This window comes from Mangifera indica, unplaced genomic scaffold, assembly GCF_011075055.1.
Source record: "Mangifera indica cultivar Alphonso unplaced genomic scaffold, CATAS_Mindica_2.1 Un_0022, whole genome shotgun sequence".
NCBI classification, from domain to species: domain Eukaryota; kingdom Viridiplantae; phylum Streptophyta; class Magnoliopsida; order Sapindales; family Anacardiaceae; genus Mangifera; species Mangifera indica.
Genome location: NW_025401114.1, coordinates 115,555 through 136,473, shown reverse-complemented (window position 1 = coordinate 136,473; position 20,919 = coordinate 115,555). Strand labels below are relative to the sequence as shown.

The 20,919-nt window shown below is 32.5% G+C and overlaps 2 protein-coding genes, 1 long non-coding RNA gene and 1 other non-coding gene across 5 annotated transcripts; 2 read left to right on the top strand and 2 right to left on the bottom strand.

Moving 5' to 3' along the window:
- Positions 1 to 280: 280 nt before the first annotated feature.
- On the top strand, positions 281 to 4,099 carry LOC123206052 (serine/threonine-protein kinase STY13-like). Of its 2 annotated transcripts, none has more exons than XM_044623147.1 (7): positions 281 to 418; positions 592 to 967; positions 2,081 to 2,202; positions 2,422 to 2,618; positions 2,788 to 2,962; positions 3,341 to 3,475; positions 3,594 to 4,099. In XM_044623147.1, exons 2-7 carry the CDS (start codon positions 619 to 621, stop codon positions 3,798 to 3,800), a joined length of 1,185 nt encoding a protein of 394 aa, XP_044479082.1. In that variant the 5' UTR covers positions 281 to 418; positions 592 to 618; the 3' UTR covers positions 3,801 to 4,099. The 2 variants fall into 2 exon arrangements, with proteins under 2 accessions (XP_044479082.1, XP_044479081.1); XM_044623146.1 differs by having other exon boundaries at positions 327 to 464.
- Positions 4,100 to 4,186: 87 nt separating this feature from the next.
- LOC123206050 (peptidyl-prolyl cis-trans isomerase CYP38, chloroplastic-like) lies at positions 4,187 to 7,457 on the bottom strand. Its single transcript, XM_044623145.1, has 7 exons — positions 7,044 to 7,457; positions 6,681 to 6,959; positions 6,394 to 6,593; positions 5,590 to 5,825; positions 5,013 to 5,155; positions 4,698 to 4,769; positions 4,187 to 4,607 (listed from the first exon to the last, which is right to left on the bottom strand). Exons 1-7 carry the CDS (start codon positions 7,191 to 7,193, stop codon positions 4,380 to 4,382), a joined length of 1,308 nt encoding a protein of 435 aa, XP_044479080.1. The 5' UTR covers positions 7,194 to 7,457; the 3' UTR covers positions 4,187 to 4,379.
- Positions 7,458 to 13,643: 6,186 nt separating this feature from the next.
- Positions 13,644 to 13,715, top strand: TRNAM-CAU. The gene has a single exon. It is a non-coding gene; the product is annotated as a tRNA-Met (tRNA).
- Positions 13,716 to 15,992: 2,277 nt separating this feature from the next.
- On the bottom strand, positions 15,993 to 18,457 carry LOC123206058. The gene is made up of 3 exons (XR_006499938.1): positions 18,303 to 18,457; positions 17,845 to 18,208; positions 15,993 to 17,058 (listed from the first exon to the last, which is right to left on the bottom strand). It is a non-coding gene; the product is annotated as an uncharacterized LOC123206058 (long non-coding RNA).
- Between the last annotated feature and the right edge of the window lie 2,462 nt (positions 18,458 to 20,919).

The window sequence follows — 20,919 nt, the reverse complement described above, 5'->3', positions numbered from 1 at the left end:
ATATAAAATTAATAAGGTGAGGGGTAATTAATGAATTAATTAATTAAATTCAGAATAGAAAGAGAAAATGGTCAACAAAGAAAGATCCGGTTGAAGCATTGAAGTGTTTCAAGCTTTCAACTGTTTCAGTAATTAAGTTTAGAAAATAAAATAAAAAATAATAAAAAATTTACGACTTCCACGTAACCGTGTCAACTGCTGCGTTGAAGGAGAAAGATTACGGAAAATAGTGTAAAATAAAAAAGTACATTGACCGTGAATTCCATAAAAAAACGACAAGCCACGAGAGAGAGAGAGAGTGAGAGAAAGAGAAAGAGATGTCATGTGATATGTTTGAGAGTTTGTGTTGGCTCTTGATGACGAGATGAAATGAGTACAAAGAAGAGGCGGAGATGAGAAGAGAAAAGGATAGACCGAGGTGGGTCAGAAAACTGAAAACACCAGTCATCTTCAGCCCAAACCATGTGCCCAGACGCCTTATACTAACAAACAGACACATTGTTTTTATAAAAAATGTCTACTCTTTATTTCACTATTGAGCTTCAAATAGTAATATCTTGTGTTTTGTGTTTCTGGGGTTGACGCTTTCAGGAGAGGCTGTTGATTGTTGAAGAAGCAATGAAGGAGAAGAGTGAAAGTCGCGGCGGGTATGTGAGGGCGGATCAGATAGATCTGAAGAGCTTGGATGAGCAACTTCAGAGAGCATGGACTATGAAGAAGAATAAGAACAAGAAAGAACATGAAGAAAGTGAAGGTCTTCATCCTCACCATCCTTTGCAACTACAACTTCATCATCCTCATCGACAACAGCAATTACAAAGACCCGTCACCGACAACAACCACAGTGGTACTTTAGCTAGGCAAGAATGGGATATTGATCCCTCTAAACTTATCATTAAAAGTGCTATAGCTCGTGGAACTTTTGGCACTGTTCATCGTGGCGTTTATGATGGCCAAGATGTTGCTGGTATTGATTGCTTGTTCCTTTAATCTTTTTCTAGCTTACTCTTTATTTGCTTAAGAAACAATATCTGTTTTGTGAAATGCTTCTTTTGTTTCAGAGTTTAATGGTTATTCTGTGGATATATTGTCATGGGCTCTTGTAAACATTGCAACATATTTTAGGGTCTTTGCATTTGGCATACAATAACATTTTTTTATTCTGACCCTCTTGAAGAACAAAAAAAAGGTTAAATCTGGAAGTTGATGACTGGGTTGATAATGTTTTGGGATGAACAAAAACTGCTGTTTCTATTGCTCTTTAAGCAATAAAAGTCCTTAACACAGATTACACACCAAAAAGCACAAAATGTCGTTTAGTTGTAGCTTTTGTGTATTATTGTGATTCTTTTACTTGTTTTTGGCTGTAATTTTTTGGGATTATGGGTTTAGTTTGAAGCCTTTGCAGATTGAGTTGTTATTCCTCCAATTTCTACTCCTGCCTGGATCTTAACTTTTTGTGGCCTTAGACAAAATCTTCCTATTATTTTTAGTTTCTTTCATAATCTCCAGACCAAACAGAGAGACAACTTTTTCTGTTTTAGCAAATCATTTCTTGTGAAGGATCCTGTTACTGATCTATTCTTTCAAAATCCGTGATTCAAGAGATTGGTTGAGTTGGCAGTTAGCTGCAGTTTATATTCTTTTTCTTCAACTTTCATGTGTCCCATCTTCTTGTTGCTTCACATTTTATAACTTCACCTTTTGGGGATAAAAAGCCAAAGAATTAAAACCACCAAAATTAGTGCTGTGACTGGAAGTTCTGGCTGGCTAAAAAGCTGCCAAAAGGATGCCTGTATCTTCTCTCAATCCCAGTTACTTTGTAACGGCTTAATGAATCTAATTGTTGAACTAGTTTCTAAGTAATAGCTCTGAATAAGTTTTGATGAATTCTGTATTTTTTTTGGTGATGGGATTTATCTGATTCTTTAAATTTTCTTTTATGATGTGCAGTTGCTTTAGCTATCAAATGATGAGGCATTTTCTTCCTAATGCAACTTGTGTTTCTAAAATGAATTTTCAATTCAAAAGACCTTTTTACTTCGGAAACTATTAACTTTCATTTCCTTCTCAAGCTCAGTTAAACTTCTTGACTGGGGAGAAGAGGGCCACAGAACTGAGGCTGAAATAGCTTCACTTAGAGCAGCTTTTACCCAAGAAGTTGCTGTTTGGCACAAGCTTGATCATCCTAACGTAACCAAGGTAAAATTTCCTCTTTTTACTCGGTCTTTTCCTTTCGCTGTCTCATACACTCCTAGAGCAAAGATAAAATGTTAGTTAAAAGATATGTTTATCTTTTGTGGGTAGATGCTATCTATTCTCTCTATTGGCTTAAGTGAATTTCTTTTAAGATTTTGTCTTTATTCCAGATTTCTAGGTACTTATGTGAAACTTATCTTCAATTATATATTCCAAATCCAGTTTATAGGGGCAACAATGGGCACATCAGAGCTAAATATACAAACAGAAAATGGTCATATTGGCATGCCGAGCAATGTGTGTTGTGTCATTGTCGAATACTGCTCAGGGGGTGCACTGAAATCATACCTCATAAAGAACTGCAGAAGGAAGCTAGCTTTCAAAATTGTTATTCAGCTGGCCCTGGATCTTGCACGAGGGTAAATTTTCTTGCCTTATAATTTGTTCCATGAAATCTTCAAGTCTGTCAGATACAATACTTCATGTTTATGAATGTGCTAAGCTTTGCACGCCTCAGTAAATTATGTAAGTTGGATAGACTAAAGTTCCAAGCAAACTGTATTTTAGCTGGCTGTCTCCATTTTGTAGGTTGAGCTATCTTCACTCTAAGAAAATAGTCCACAGAGATGTTAAAACAGAGAACATGCTTCTAGATAAGACACGAACTGTGAAGATAGCTGACTTTGGGGTTGCTCGCCTTGAAGCTTCAAACCCTCACGACATGACTGGAGAGACTGGAACGCTTGGATACATGGCACCAGAGGTATAACTAAGTATTACTAATAGAACTCTGCAATATCATGCATATTTATGATTCCTTCTGAAGGGTATGCTTTTCGTGGCAATTTGAGCAAGGCAACAAGAAGCTGCTATTCAACATTACTATAAAACAAGTTCAATAATCTTTTGTGAGAAACAAATAACGAATAAGAAGAAAACAGCTCCACTGTTGTTTTTTCCCTTCCACGGAGGTTTTGGGGGCAGGGGGAGTGCAGGGTTGGATTTTTGCATCAGCAACTATAATTTTTGATCATCAGCAACGTCTTGTCTTTTCTCTAGCAATGAAGTAGACAATGGCTTTCTTCTGCTCCTTTAGAATTGTCCCTAACCTAATTGCCAATGGTTTTATGGAATGGTGCAGGTTCTGAATGGCAACCCATACAATAGAAAGTGTGATGTGTACAGTTTTGGCATCTGTTTATGGGAGATATACTGTTGTGACATGCCATATCCTGACCTTAGCTTCTCAGAAGTGACATCAGCTGTTGTGCATCAGGTGAATGATATAACTCATGCCTTTTTTTTCACAAAATAAATGGTTTTCTCCGGTGATTGGAAAGCCATTTATAATTTGAAAGCTCAAGGAGAATTCTAACTTATCAAGTGAACAACAGAATTTGAGGCCAGAGATACCTCGCTGCTGCCCAAGCTCCTTTGCAAATGTAATGAAGCGATGCTGGGATGCTAACCCTGACAGACGGCCAGAGATGGAAGAGGTTGTGTCCATGTTGGAGGCCATTGACACATCTAAGGGTGGAGGAATGATTCCTTCAGATCAGCCTCAGGGTTGTTACTGTTTCCGCAGATACAGAGGACCTTGAACTAGTTGCCCTTTAAATTAAATCAAAGATGATATTTTTGAGAATTGGACTGCAAATCCAGGCCGTACTTAATTCAATCAGAACAATGGCATCTTCCAGCTGATAGTATACAAAACTTCGGAGACTACAGGCTAGGAGGAAATCCCTGATATTTGTTTCTTCTGGATAATGCTTCTGTAAAGCTTTCTCTTGCCCCTTGTTTACGAAAACAAATTACAACATGGATTGGCCAGATACTCTGTAAGTGAGATTTGATAACAATTTAATATATCATGTGCTTCATAACATTAAAATCATCAGCAGTTTCTTTGCAGTAAAACAAAATTAGAACTCCATCGTTTTGTTAAAAATAACATTCATTTGTTGAAAGTGAACCAAGAGAATGCTTATGAAAGAAATTATGAATTTGTCATCAGTTGAGTTCAAAAGGATACATTCTGGATTTGAAAACTACAATTTTCCCACAAGTGAAAGATTACAGAATTATTGGGCAAACAATAAACTAAAGTTTGAACCAAATAAAGAAACAGTCTTCAATAGATTCACACATCCATTATCTGATATAGGTGACAAAACGATTTAGCCGGCAATCTTGTAGCTTGGATTGACTAGATTTTCCAGGCCAGACACTACTTGAATTGATTCAATCACATCACCAACCTTAAGATCAGCCAAAAAGTCCTCATTTTCTGTCACGTAACCAAAAACTGCATACCGCCCATCCAAAATATTGGCATTACTGGGAGTTAATTCACTTTCTTTCAGTAGCCAGAACACCTGGCTTGATGCAGAATTATTCTCAAACTCCTGAAAGTATATATTTCAGGAGATTCTAATTAGCTTTCAAACTAGTACCTGGACATGTATGAAAAACAGTACGGGTATTCAAAAACTCACCTCTCTGGCCATGGCCATTGTTCCAAATGCATTGAATGGAAGCTTAGTTTGAGCCTTGTAAAGACCAAGCTCCTGTCCAGACACATCATATTGAAATTTCAGAAAGGCAAAGCGAAAACAAGTGCTCAAGGAAATTAGGATAACTTCTCATCAAAAGATTAAGAAAAGTGTTCGGAATGGTCGAAGGTGAAATTTTAAATGTCTTTACATATCCTCTTAGAAAGGTAGCCAGCACTCCCTGGTCGCCACTTCTGCATTATAACAGAGTCTAAGGGTGATAGCACATTATATAAATGCAGGAAAATTTAAGCTTACTTCCAAAGTTACTCCATAGAAAGGTGATTTCTCCCCATCCACCATGATTTCTAACGGTATTGTCCGGGTTTTTTCTGTACTAGGATCAATAAAACCCTCAGCAGGGCCTTCTGGATCTCCAGTTTGAACAACAAATCCATCCGCTGCAGCCAATACAAAAAGGCAGTAATTAGTGTTGTGGCCAAATAAATAGAAACTGAAAAATTGCATCCATAAACAATTTATTGTTTACAGCAATTGGAAAATTGGTCAAGTCTATTGTGAAAGAAGTTGCTAAACAAAAGGGGAGCTACAACAGGCAAGACAATCATTTAGATGAATCCAATTGCATGCATGCGTGGCATCTAAGTACAAGTATAGCAACAATTTTCTCCAAACAGTGCTATGTTATAGTGTTTGGCAGATGAAAGCCACCTAGATTAAAACATTTCACGATGGGGGTGTTTATGTCAATCCATGCTAATTTTTTTTCCTCTTTCAATGCAACAAAAACCCCAATATGCTATTTTATTAACATGACAAATATATATGAACAATTCAACAGCACAATTAAACTAACTTAATATAAGCCTTATACCTCTTTGGATTTCCATGCCATCATAGAAGTGCCTCTCTACCAAGTCCACAAAATTTCCAGCAGTTACCGGTGCATTGTAACCATCTAGAACTATCCGGAAAACGCACACATCTAAATTAGGATTGTCCTTGAACTTGATCTTCATATCAACAGCAGCTCTCCCCTTCAATAGAGGCATACTTCCGTATTCTTCAGGCACTTCATATGGGAAGCCATCCACCATATCCTCTTCAACACTGCAGAAACCCAATGCCCCAGGAAGATCTCAGCTGCAGTCAATGACAAGGTATATATGAGAGTTTATTCTAAGAGGATTCACTTCTGTTAGTCCTCCCAACTTTTATGTTCAAAATAGGATACAGTTATTATGGAAGTAAGACATTGCCAATTGTCATTAGTAATCTATATTCATAGGAATGACCTCTACAACATAAACAATGCCAATACAGTAGTTTTCACTTTACTAAAGACTGATTGGTTCCAATGAAGAATGGGGATTGGATTGAAGACAACATAATGATCCTAGTTCACAACTTGTGATTCAGCTGACAAAGAAAGAGAACTCTTGACTAAGTTCCTCGTCTTAGTGGCAGAACCTCATTTTGACAGAAGACCACAGAAGTTAATCCCCTTTTCAAATATGGAAGAAAACCCAGGGAATGAAATTCTAATCCATCTTATCACCATAGATATTTAGCTTTACCTAACTATGCCAACTTTCGAGCAAAATATGGAATTTTAGGTACAATTTTACTGATGTATGTTCAATTCAGTATGTTTTTTATGCAACAGAACGATACTTACCCACCGACATAATTAAGCAGCTCCTTCTGTTTAGGTGCAACAGCATCTCTATTCCTGTCCTCCACAATCTTTTGTAACTCATCCATTCCAACTTCCAATTTGTCAAGTAGTTCCAGCCCATGCTCCTTCTTTGATTCGGCTAAACCCGATACAATCAAACTCTTACCTTGTTTAAGTGCTCGTGATGCCTGCCTCACGTTCTATACATTCACACACAAGAATAAGGTTTTTTCTTAGGCTACAGTTAATTATCTCAACTAAAAAGAAAAAAAAATTAAAATGCTTACTCTCTCAACAGAATCAAGAGCTTTAACCCCAGCAACCCTAAGACTATCTGTAATATCTTCAAGTGGTTTTTGTACTTCCCTCACAGCTTTGTTATTAATAGGCAAGGCGTATCTCAACAATGCACCAGGGTCCTTGATCGGCGGACCCGAGATTAACACAGACAAATCAGGCAACGGCAAGTTATTTGCATTTACATTCAGATTTGCATCAGCAAATGAAGGCGCTCCTGTAATCAGTCCGACAGCTAAAGCTAAAGAAATTGCACATTCCTTCAATTTCTGCGGAAAAAAAAAAATCTCTGTTATAATCCTTACTGAGAACTAAACAAGACCCATCCAATGAATCGTGGAAAATGTACTTACCTGACATGGGTTACGATTAACAGAACAAGTTGGGGTAAAACGCCGAGTCAACCAAGCATGGTTGTTGGTGGCTGCAGTGTGAGTTGCAAAACGAAAACGGTTGTTGGGTAATTTTGGAGTGACTAAGTTACAGGAAATAAGAGCAGCCATAATGAAGTTTAGAAAGTTTTGTTTCAAAGGGGAAGGAAAGGCATATGATTGCTTTGAATGAAAATGAAAATTTGAGGGGAGTATGAGAGGAAGATAATTGGTGGTAGGATTTTGGTAACAAGGGAATAAATCTGAGGATGTGCTGGAAATGAAAAATGAGTAAGGGTCACACTCACTTCAGTCCTCAGGCTCTGGATAAGATTACAGATTTTCAGATTTTGGAGATGCTATGGCTGCCTGCCCTTCTGCAAAAGAAAAATATTTTTGATTAGATATGGATATAGATACAGATATAGATATTACTTCGGGATAGTTTAAATCCACCCCCATATTTTTAGAAAGTCACCTTGTCTTTTCAACAACAATAAATGAAAGTGAAACCACTAATTCCCTGGTTTTTCATCTAATTTGATGGACATAATTGTGATTTGCTAGAGGAAAAAATTTAATCACATAGATACGATCGTAGGCCGGTTGGGTTGGGTTGACTTTAATGCGGTCCATCGAAATTGTAGGCCATGTCAGGTCTAAGGCCCTTGCAGTTTGTGGGTCTTCATGTTGAACTAGTTTATAGAAAAGTATCGGCTCACGACACGATCCTCTATATAAAAGGTCACACCATGCTAGACCCTAATCTAGTCGATATGAGGGTTAACCTGTTAAAACTATTTTTTAATTTTGTAAATTAAAAATTCAATAAAAATCATTTTTTAATTACTAAAATTGAGAATGATCCCTAAACATTTTTCAATAATTCATCACTTACGGCAAAAGAATATCATAGTTATATAATAAAAAATATATTAACATATTACAAATCAATTAATTTACATAATATATAATTATAAATATAAGTATAATATATATACTATCATCTAATCGTCCTCAATGTTTAGATTTTTGAATTCTTTAATGATATTTTCTACCATTCAATTATGTAATTTAAATTTAGCTTTTACTCAATTCTTTATACATATGATCGTCTCGATCATGTATAAATGTAAATTAGATCGCCTATTATCCAACATGCATCCACTTACGTTAAAAATAGATTCTGATACAATAGTAAACACTGAAGGGGTTAATAGATCTCAGGTTATGACGACAAGCACAAGAAAACTTTTATGATTTACTTTCCACCATGTCAAAACATATAATTTCTCATCACCATATTGTTTAATAATTTATGGATAATGATTAATATTAATATAATTATAAAACTCACTATAATTTCAACTCTAACACACAAGGTGTTTACCTTTGTGCAAAAACAACCATATACGTGATTTTTTTTTGCCTAAATTACCAAAACTCACCTCGGGTTTTGAACTTTGTGCCCTTCTTCTATTTTTATTTTTATAAATACTATACAATTTTAATAAAAATTATTGAATACCATTTATACAATTATTGTTGGTAATTAATAAATTATCATTAATAACATCTAACAAATTTTTTACTCTTAATAATTTTGCCATAAGATTTAAAAGAGTGGCAACAACATAAAGTAAATAAATTTCAGTCCAATATTTTTAAAATTTTTGTTTCATTTTTGTCTAGATATATTTTGAAAAGTATTATGATATCTATACTCTTTAAAAATATCGTTAACATACTCATTAGAGTCGTGACAATCTCTTAATTATAATATGTCCAAAAAATAAGATTTTTCAAATTTTTTTGTTGGATATTGAAGAACCGTACTATAAATATTTCATATCTTTTATATGCTTTTAACATAAAGTATGTTGAATTTTATCTAATTTGAACATTTGCTTTTAATCTTTTTCATCTTAACCCCATCGACTTACCTGGCCACGGTTCATGAACCGCCGGTTTCGGTTCGGAACCGCCGGTTCACGGTTCGAAAATATAAGGACCCTGAACCGAAACCGTAACAGGACGGTTCGTCCACGGTTCGGAACCGCCGGTTCCGGTTCATGGCCCCGGTTGGGAACCGACGGTTTCGGTTCGGAACCGATATTGAACCATCAATTCTAATACATGATCTTGATTTAATTTTTAAATTATTAATTACAATAATTGAAATTTAAAAGAAAGGCTTGGACTTAATTTTTCAATTAAGCTTCCTACGTATCTTCTTGGGGTTTAGAAGAATCAAAGCCTACGTAGTTCTCTTACCTTTGCATATCTAATAGCTGTCAGTACCCCCTTACCTTATCATTCACCTCCACTATCTTGAGTATTATTTCCCGTCGTCATCGAACTATCTGTAGTTAAATCAAGCGATTCTTCATTGAAGTCCACTTTTATTTCTTGTTGTCGTAATTCGGCTCTTGTCCAATCGTCCACGCATACTTGAGCTTCAATAGATTCAGGAGCCAAACTTGATCGTCTCTCATCCAATATATTACCCCCTTGACTAAAAGCTTGTTCTACTGCGACAGTTGATACCGGTGCTGCTAGAACTTGTTTAGCAATAGCTGTCAATATTGGAAAAGTTGATGCGTGTCGACTCCACCATTCTAAAACTGGAAAGTCTTTACCTATATTGCTGTCACCAAACTCAAAAATAGTAGTTAAATAAATATCAAGCTCCGAGGTGGAGCCTAATGTTCCTCTTGGTCTTTTGCCCCTTTGCATCATAATACGATCACCATAACTCATATTTTGGGTTGATGATGGGGCAATAGGTGGTAGAGAGGAAGAAGAACCACCATAAATTAATGCATATTCAACATAAATTTCTTTAATTAAATTCATAATATTAGTTATAGTTAATGGAATATTAACTTCATCTAATTGCAAACATTCATAATATAATGTCAAATAATCTGTGACACCATCTAATTTAAATCTAGGATCAAAAAAACATGCAACAAGAAAAAGTTCTGGAATTATTTTATAGTAATTTAACCATTTTGTTTTCATTAAAGAAACAGCTTCTTGTAAAAGAATATCTTGTTCGGCTTCTTGTAAAGCTCTAATAATATTAACAGCTTCATTTAAAAATAAATGAGAAGTGGGATAATAAACCCCACTTAAAGTATATGTTGCATTATTAAAATTTCTTAATACATTTAAAATTTTTGAACAAATATCCCAATGTTGGGGATATAATATAATTTGTGGCACATTTTGTGAAATAAATGAGCATAATAAATCCTTATAATCAAATGACTCGTTGAGTAATTCATATGTTGAATTCCAACGAGTCGGCACATCTTTAGGAAATCTTTTTGGTCTTTTATTATGTTGTTTACAAAATTTACCCCATTCTTTCATAATTTGGGGATGTGTCCATAAATATGAAATTGCTATTTTTATTGGACTAATAAAATTATTAAGACATTCTAAACCATCTTGTACACATAAATTTAACACATGATATGCACATCTAATATGAAAAAATCTACCACCTAAATTAGGTCTGCAAATATCAATTAATTTATTTATTGAGGCAGTATTTGAACGTGCATTATCAAATGAAATTGAAAAAATTTTATAAAGTAATTTATATTCTTCTAATATTCCTTTAATTATTCTATAAATATTATCAGCCGTATGTCGTTCATCAAACACCCTAAATGATAAAATTCTTTTTTGTAATAGAAAATCATCATCTATCCAATGACAAGTTATACCCATATAAGAGTGAACTTGCCAATGGTCACTCCAAATATCACTACATAGAGATACACGTCCATTAAAATTTGTAAAAAATTGAATTAACTATTTTTTTTTGTTTTTTATATAAACTAAATAATGTTTTTTTTTAATGTATTTCTTGGAATAGTTTTATATGCAGGATTTAATGCAGTTTTACAATAATTATTAAAACCTAAATTTTCACCAAAACTAAATGCTAAATGATCTATTGCTACCATTTTTGTAAATTCTTCTTTACTTTTATTATCACTATACATAAATAAAGATTTGTGTGTAGAAGAACCATACCCGGTTATTTGTGTTTGGCCTCGGCTTTGTCCCATTTTTTCCGGATGCTTTGACTCCAAGTGCCTTTTGAATGTCCCGTATCCACCTCCTTGTTCGAATTTGTAAATTCGCCTACAATAATTGCAAGCAACATCAAAATTACCATCTTCCTTTTGTATTTTCTTGAAATGAATTTTGAAAATATCGGATGTAGGAATTTTTTGAGATTATTGTTCCATCTCCATTTGTTGTTGATGTTGTTGTTGTTGCTCCACCTCTTCATATTGGTTTTCACTTTCTTGTGAATGAAAATCATCTATAAATTGATTTTCATTCACATTTGATATATGTGAATATTGACCAAATCTTCATGAACCGGAAGAATTTCCACTACTTGCCATTTTTTGATAATAAATAAAATTAATTATATAAATAAATTATATGATTAATTATAAAAGATAATAAAATAATAATAAATAAAATTAATTATAGAAATAAATTCTATAATTAATTATGAATTGTATAAAAAAAATTGAAATTGAAATTAATAAAAAAATAAGAAAGAATTTAATTAAATTTAAGAAAATTTAATTGAATTGAAAGATTGAGAGAATATTAAGAGTTTAAAGAATGAGAATGAGAGTTTGAAGGATTGAGTGAGAGAGTAGAGAGATTGAGATTTGAGAGAATAGAATTTAAAGGGGTATATATAGAAAAAATTTTTTTTGAAAAAAATTAGAAATAGGGGGGGTAAATTGAAATTCCAAAAAATTGCAGGGGACCAACGGTCCCCTGCAAATTTCCTTCAAAAGGCAACGGTTCCCTGCGCAGGGAATCGTTGCCTTTTTAAATAAAATTCAAAAAAAAAATAAAAAAAATAAAAAAAATTTTCAAATTTTTTTCGGTTCAGCACAGTAAACCGCCGGTTCATAAACCGGTGTGAACCGGCGGTTCCACGGTTTCAATTTATGTGAACCGGAACCGAACCGTAGAGCCCACGGTTTCGGTTCCGGTTCACTCCGGTTCCGGGTCTGCCGGTTCCGGTTCCGGGTTTAGCCGGGCCGGTTTCGGTCCGGTTCACGGGCCAAACCGGCCCGTGGCCAGGACTAACTTACATAATTTACAATATGTTTGAATCCATAATAGCAATAATTGAATATATACGATGACTTGTCTAAGTGTTGATATCTAATCTTTAGTCATACTCAAACCATCTTAAGCTATTAAATTGATAATATGACATGCACATCTAATATGAAATAATCTTCCATTAAATAAAATAAATATATGATTTAACATTAATTCAATAATTTTGTCATTATTTTTTGTTTTATCAGATATATGATATGTCTTGCATTTTCATTTCATCATACGTAAAAATAAACATTTCTCCCATGTATTGGGAACCGCTTGACCTTCTGTTGCACTAGCATCGAGACTAATGAATCACGATCTGGTGAAAACAATTTGTTGTTGCCTTTTCATCTCGTGTGAATTTTTTTTACAATTATTTATAATATGCCGACAAAGATGTCCTATGCCACCCAAACTGGCACACGTTAAATATAAACCGTAGTGTTTGTACATTGCTCAACAAATTAATCTTCTTTCGATCATTTCCTATACTTGATTGAAGTGATTCCACACCATAGATTTTTGCTTTCTTTTTCTTTCTATCAAGCTTGTGTTTGTCTCATTTTCCTTTATTGGTGCTCGTACTTCTATTCCATATGAATTATCAATAATATCATCAGCATCATAATATTTAAACAGATTGAACTCATTTGAGTCTAAATCCATTCGTAAACTATTTTGATAAATAAAATTATGAAAAATAATAGTTGATTAACAAAATTGAAACAAAAACTAAATTATAAACATAAAGAAACATTGTTTATGAATTCAGAGAGTTTGAGAATGAGATATTGATGAGAAAATATGAGATTGAGAAAAAAGAAAGTTTGAGAGTATATATATAAATTTTGGGAGGGAAAGGTGTTTATATAGAAACAATTTTGAAGAAAAGAATGAAAAAATTATTATTATTATTTTTGGCTAGACCAAGGGTTGCTGTGGGCGCATAAGTTGCATAGTAGCCAAACAAAATATATCAAAATCTTTTTTAAGACACAACTATAGTATCATGCCGAGTCAAGTTACCTTGCGGTATGACCTAATCAACCCACAGGTTGGGTATGACTTGTTATATATTTTTTTAATATTATTAGTAAAATAACGATTTTATCCATATTTCTAACAGAAAATTTTAATCCTAATTGGTCAACGAGTGAGACTTTGAGTTTTTAAATCTTACAGATATAACTTTGGGAATACAACTAAATTTGGTTGGAAAATAATCCTTTGGCCTAATAACAATCTATATCAAACAGCTCTTGTTCATTTATACTGAATTATTAAAAGAGAATTTGACATAGATGGTATTAAAATGAGTGTTTGAGCAAATTTTGAAGAGGCATGGGATTTTTTAAAATAATTCAGTCAATGGGTCTAGACTTAACTTTGAATAAAATTATAACGAAACGTTGATCAAACATCAGAGTGGCGCAGCGGAAGCGTGGTGGGCCCATAACCCACAGGTCCCAGGATCGAAACCTGGCTCTGATAAAGTGTAGTTTTCGAAATTTTTTGGGTTTTCTATTCGGGCTTGCCTTGTTCACACCCAAAACTAGCTCTGATAAGAGGTAGCTTCCCACGTTTTTTTTTTTTTTTTTAATTTTGGGTCTTGATAAGCCTTGAACATACCCAAAACTAACCCAAACTGCTGAGCATAGCAGCCCCTGGCAGCGTGCCAACTGCTTACAAGACAAGTTACAATTACACCAATTTCTTCGACTTATTTTTTCTTGCTGCACACTTTTAACAAAAAAAAAAAAAAAGAGAACAGTCATATCGATTGCACTCAGTTGTTTTTAGGCATGAGAGTTTTAGACAGCGGCTGTAGGAGATAGTTGAACGTCTGTTGGCTTGATGTCGTCTTCAACTTTTGTTGGTGTTGATCTGTAGTAGATAGAATCCATAAATTATTAGATCCTCCTCCAGCTACAACTTATTTTGGTATTAGTATTCTATTAAAGGTGAAGAACTATTTCCCATATAAGGTTTGATGTAAAGACAAATATACGTTTGCGAGATTTTAAAAAGTTAAACACTTACTCATTTTTTAATTTTCATTAAATATGAAAGTAAAACTGTTATTTTAATAATATTATTAAAAAATATAATTTTATCACATTTTTACTTTATCAGATTTTAAAGCCTTACAATTTTATCTTTACTTAAAGTTTTTAATTTAAAAAAAATCATATTTTTCTTCCAAACCTAGGTTTTTTTCTTCGCTTCTCCAGCCACCAGCGACTATCTCTTTCTATCCTAAACCTGACCACCATCTCTGTCACCATCTCTCTCTTCTTTTGTCATGCCATTGAGTCTAGATGAATGGATGATGTTCACCATTGCTAGAGAAAAAGTCATCGGGAGAGAGTGCCATCGAGAGAGAAACATCGAAGAGGAAGCTTACCATTCGCCAGATTTGTTTTCTAAACCTTAGAGAGAAAAGTGAAAATTTCAAAACTCAATATTAAGGAAAATTGTTAGTTTTTCAAACCAAGAGAAGAATATGAGATATAATTTTATTTATTTTAATATTATTAATAAACTGATGATTTTAACAAAAAATTCTTAGGTGTGTCGAAATGGACTAAACCTTGAGTAAGTATTTAAGTTTTTAAAATATCGTGGATGTGTGTTTGTCTTTGCTCCATACTTTGGGTGGGAAATAGTCCTTTGGCCTTTGTTATGGGGATTATTGGAATGAAAATTGTCCAAGTTGATGAAAAGCATAAGCTCACCAAATGCAACCAAGGCTGGATTTGAACCAAGCTTATTTGAGCTCGAGTTTAGCTCGAATGAGCCCGAAACAAGCCAACCCCAAAAGAGTTTGAGCTAGCTCGAGCCTGCAACTTCGAGCCTGAGTTGTTCATCAAACTCATAAACTAAAAATTTTGATATAAAACGACGTTGTATTAATAATGAGTTAGTTAAAGCTTGAACTCAAATTAAGCTTTAGCTAAGCTCAAGCCTATTTGCAGTAAACTCGATGAGTATGAGCTTGAACTTGAACTCGAACTCAATTACTATAAACTGAATTAAGCTCAAGTTCAAACAAACTTGAACTTGATTCAGTTTGAATCTAGCCGTAGGTGCAACCATTAACAAAGCCGGCCAGTGAGAGATAGACTGACATGTCCTCCAAACTGTTCGTCTTTATAGTTTTTCGCTGTTAAAATCAACAAAAGGCAACGGGGAAAAAGTTTTGAAAATATTTTTTGACAAAATAATATAAAACAGCAGTTTAGTCTTTACAAGCAACGACAATTAATTATCATTTCAAATATCTCAAAAGCATATTTCGATTTCATCGTATTGATGTTTATTTTGTAGTTATGATTTGACTATATTGTTTGGTATGATCTTGTAATATATATACTTTTACTTTATTGGTATAACAATTTTTTCCTTACTTAGATTATATTTTACAGTTGATTCGCTACTACATTTCGAGAAAATAATAAAAATATATATTTTTTAATTCAAAATTTTTTAATAATATAATTATAAAAAAATATATAAAGTTTTAATATAATAAGAGATGAGGTCAAATAGATGATTCTTTTTGAATTGACACAATAAGTTTAAATTTTGAGTTCTCTCTTAATAAATGTTTTCTAGTTAACATTTTATTAGCCTTTTTCGGGATTAAATCAAATAATTTAATTTTACGTATTTAAAAAATTAAAAAAACTCTTTTAATTGATAGATAAATCTAACCAAATAAACTTTTAATGTTGAAATTATCAATGAAACTTATACAAAATGGGTATGTAACATCCAATATTCAAAGTGTTATTATTGAAATTTTATGCCAATTTGGATTTCAATGGAAATAATGGACCACATAAAATTTTTTTGAACTCACTGCTAAAAAAATCAGCATGATAGATTAATTTAAGCCCTGGGAGCTGTAGAGAGCTGAACCTCCGGCGGCTTTTCGATATCTTGGCCCGTTCTAGGCGTTGATCTATAGTACACGCCATATATAATAAGTTGCAGAAGACCGAACAGTGCTCCAAGGCCATTGCTTATCTGCAAGAGCAAAACCAAAATCATCTGTCTGTTTTTTGCACCAGTGCAAAATTATTATAGAGAAATATTTGGTTTACCAGAATAAAATAATCCAGCTTGATGAGAGCATAAGTGATAGATTATTGCTTTATTTTAACAACTCCACATTATCAACATATATGCCCTCTCATTTTTCAAAACAAATTTCACCATCTCTGTCACAGAAGCAGCTCACTCATAATGGTTAATGCTGAAACTGCTCGCAATATCGTCGGCATCATTGGTTTGTTTTTCACTTGTGTTGTTGCTACAAAAAACAATGATTTTTTTATTTTTTGGTGTGTGTTTTCAGTTACCTTTTTGTTTAATGAAAATATTTGGTTATTTATGATGCAGGTAATGTTATCTCCTTCGGCCTCTTCCTCTCGCCTGGTTTTCTTATCAAAACTGTTAATCTTGTTAATGGATAATTAGCCTGATTTTAAAATTACATTGTTTTGACAGTCCAACTTTTTGGCGAATAATTAAGAGGAAATCAGTGGAGGAGTTTCAGCCCTATGCATATATTGCAACATGTATGAATTGCATGTTTTGGATGTTTTAAGGTCTTCCATTTGTTCATCACTCTCGTCATCACCATCAACATCGCTATTGCCCTGTGTCAAACCACTTTTACTATGATTAAATTTGCCACTGGGGATTTTCGGAATGAAAATTGTCCAAGTTGATGAAAAGCACAAGCCGACCAGATGCACCCATTAACAAAGCCGGCCATTGAGAGATAGACTGACGTGTACTCCAAACTCTTCGTCTTTATAGTTTTTCGCTGTTAAAATCAACAAAAGGCAGCGGGAAAAATGTTATGAAAAAATATATATATATTTTTACTGGCAACGACAATTAATTATCATTTCAAAAATCTAAAAAGCATAAATCATATTGATGTTTATTTTGCAGTTATGATTTGACTATATTATTTGGTATGATCTTGTAATATATATACATTGATAGGATCAAATATTATTTAGGTTCATAATTTTACTTTATTGATATCACAATTTTTTTTGGTTACTTAGATGATAATTTACGGTCGATTTACTACTATTTCTTAAGAAAATAATAAAAATATAAATATTTTTATTATATGTTATTAAATATTATTTTATTTTTAATTTAAAATTTTTTAATACTGTTATGATAAGGTTTTAATATAATAAAAGATGAGGTCAAATAAATGTTAATATAAATATATTCTTTAAATTTCAAGAGTATAAATAAATGATTCTTTTTGAATTGATACGAGAAATTAAAATTTTGAGTTCTCTATTAATAAATGTTTTTTAGTTAACATTTTATCACTTTTTAAAAAAATTAAATCAAATAATTTAATTTTTAAGTATTTAAAATATTAAATAAACTCTTTTAATTGATAAATAAATCTAACCAAATAAACTTTTAATATTGAAATTATCATTGAAACTTATACAAAATGGTAAGTAACATCCAATATTCATGTATTCAAAGTGTCATTATTGAAATTTTTTATTATAAAATGTGACAATTTGGATTTCAATGGAAATAATGGACCACATCAAAATATTTTTGAACTCACTGCTAAAAAAATCAGCATGATAGATTAATTTAACCCGTGGGAGCTGTAGAGAGCTGAACCTCCGGCCGCTTTTCGATATCTTGGCCCTTTCTAGGCGTTGATCTATAGTACACGCCATATATAATAAGTTGCAGAAGACTGAACAGTGCTCCAAGGCCATTGCTTATCTGCAAGAGCAAATCCAAAATCATCTGTATGTTTTTTGCACCAGTGCAAAATTATTATAGAGAAATATTTGGTTTACCAGAATAAAATAATCCAGCTTGATGAGAGCATAAGCAGCCCAGATACAGCCATTAGTGAAACCGGCAAGTGAGAGATAGAATGGCATGTACTCTACGCTCTTTGTTCTTATAACTTTTTTCTGTAGAAATCCACACAAGAAATTAAGCTTTTTCAACATTTTTTTCTTCTGAATAAAACCAGCAGATTTAGGTTGGGGAGATGGAAAAACTTACCACAATGGTGAGTGGTGAAGCATACATGATAATGTTGAAGACATCGCAGATAATTCCCACAAAAAATGACCTGCTTTCATGGGTGTGAAAAGCCACCATTGTAATTACAGCTATTATCAACACAAAAACCACTTCCCCAGAAAGTCCAATGGCCACCTTCTTCTGCAAATAGATAAAAAGATTAGAAATTTTTATCAAATGAGCGAATTGTCTCTACATGTGATAATAAACATATATATATATATAGATATATACCCTTCCTTGGTTCTGATGGTCGTAGTAACAGAATATTGATAAATATATCAACCCCATCACAACGCCAATGGCGTTGATGGTGATGACGAGAGTGCTTTTAGGATGAACAAATGGAAGACCATAAAGCATCCAAAACATGCAATTCATACATGTTGCGATAGCGATATATGCATAGGGCTGAAACTCCTCCACTGATTTCCTCTTAATTATTCGCCAAAAAGTTGGACTGATTTTGAAATTACATTGTTTTGACAGTCCAACTTTTTGGCGAATAATAAAGAGGAAATCATTGGTTTTTTGTAGCAACAACACAAGTAAAAAACAAACCGATGATGCCGACGATATTGCGAGCAGTTTCAGCATTAACCATTATGAGTGAGCTGCTTCTGTGACAGAGATGGTGAGATTTGTTTTGAAAAATGAGAGGGCATATATGTTGATAATGTGGAGTTGTTAAAATAAGGTCTATTCCCTTCTGCAGTCCTATTTGCATGGGCGTAAAATCCGTTAACTCATTCAAAGAGCATTTGCAGTTTGTTATGATGTAGAGTTTTATACACATCTTACTAACTTGTTAATGGCCAAAAGACTATTCCGCACCAAAGGTTTGATGTAAATCCAAATTTTTTATCTGTTGATTGTTTAAAAATTTAAATATTCATTTATTCATTAATTTTAACTGTTATAATAAGGGTTAAAATAATTATTTAGAGATTTTTATTTGAATAAAAAGAATTCATTACCTTTTTACACTTTAATTTTGAAAATTAACTATCTCAACTATAACTTAATTTTAAAAAATTATTTTTTCACCCCCATTATATAGGGTTTCGAGGATTTTATATTTTAGAGTTATTAGCCACCTCTCTCAAAATTTGAAACATTATATTTATACTCCAAAACTTTATTTCACCTTTCCAATAGTTGTTTTTCTCGATAATTCACTCTAGTGACATCTTCTCTCTATCTCTAATGGTTTCTCGACGTAAAAACCACTGAACATTCTATCAAAATGGCTAGATTTTATGGCACAGATCTAATCAAAACTGGATCAGACTAATTAGTTCAATCAAGAATTAATCTTTAATTTGATTCGATTTCTATTTAATTGTTAATCAATTAAAAGTTAGTCAAACCCAATAAAAACACTGCAGTACAAGAAATTGTTTAAACCCAAAGAAACCTTGTTTCAATTTAAAATTTAAGAGTTCTAAAATTTCTCTAAAAAAGTGAATATACGCTCAACTTTAGAGAATTTTTGTATATTCTTGATTCTAAATGTAGAAGAGTTTGTGGAGTTAAAAACTTATGATGAATCAAATGTAGATTATGTAAATTATTTATACACTAATGTTGTGTATTGTATTATCAGTATAAAAAAACATATTTAAAATTATACTGGTTATTTATAGTGATGGTTATTTATAGTGCTAAATTTGAGAAAATTTGATAGATAACATTTATATTAATTAATGACATTATTGTATAATGTTACAAAATGTTAATTCAACCTTTTATAATTATTTGTTCAATTATAATGATTTATATTGAAACTAATCGATTGAATCATAAACCAATGAGGTGATCGATTTAATTATCAGTCTGGTTTTAAAAATATTGGATAATTTTATGGATAGTAAATTTGATAACATCTAATACATAATAGCAATCCAATCGCATAAATTGCTAAGTGCTATGAGTAACACTTAACGAAATTATAACAATATTTTTGGAATTAAACTGGACGTTAATTCAGTGAAAAGGGCAATTTGGTCTTAGATCAGTGGTTAGATAGTTAATTGTTTAAAAATAATTTTAAAGACTTAATAATCAAATATATAATTAAAAATATTTTGATATAAAAATAAACATAGTCTGACTACAATCGGTGGTAAATAATAAATTATTTTCTTTAACATTTTTTAATAATTAAAATATGATTATAAAGTTAAAAAATTTATCCGTTAATATCTTCTCTTTACTAAAATTTTCTTTATTTTTTCAACTATTGAAGAGATAAGATTAACATTTTTCCCTTTTTACCGGATATTGTTTTTACCCTTTTTTTTTTTTTGTATTATAAACAACAGTAAATTTTTTTTTTTTTCAGTATTCTAATTACAGCAGGAAAGTTGTTTTCGTGTGATATTCTTTCTCTCTTTTTTTTAAGTGAAATTCTTATACAATAATTTGAAATAAAGAAAATATTTTATACTAATAAAAATCAAAATCCAAGAAATATAATTATTAAGGTCAAAGGACTATTTCCCACACAAGGTATACTTTTTCTACATATTCCTACCCGTTAACTTTGAAAAGCCCATTTATCTATTCATAGGTTGTTAAAAAAACAGATTCAAGG

Coding starts and splice junctions, on each gene's coding strand:
- LOC123206052 (XM_044623146.1), top strand. CDS start 393: ATGAGAAGAGAAAAGGATAGACCGAGGTGGGTCAGAAAACTGAAAACA. Junction 968..2,080: donor TGATGGCCAAGATGTTGCTG/GTATTGATTGCT, acceptor TCTCAAGCTCAG/TTAAACTTCTTGACTGGGGA. Junction 2,963..3,340: donor TTGGATACATGGCACCAGAG/GTATAACTAAGT, acceptor GGAATGGTGCAG/GTTCTGAATGGCAACCCATA.
- LOC123206050 (XM_044623145.1), bottom strand. CDS start 7,193: ATGGCTGCTCTTATTTCCTGTAACTTAGTCACTCCAAAATTACCCAAC. Junction 6,594..6,680: donor CTCTTGATTCTGTTGAGAGA/GTAAGCATTTTA, acceptor GTGAATGTATAG/AACGTGAGGCAGGCATCACG. Junction 5,156..5,589: donor TGGCATGGAAATCCAAAGAG/GTATAAGGCTTA, acceptor TATTGGCTGCAG/CGGATGGATTTGTTGTTCAA.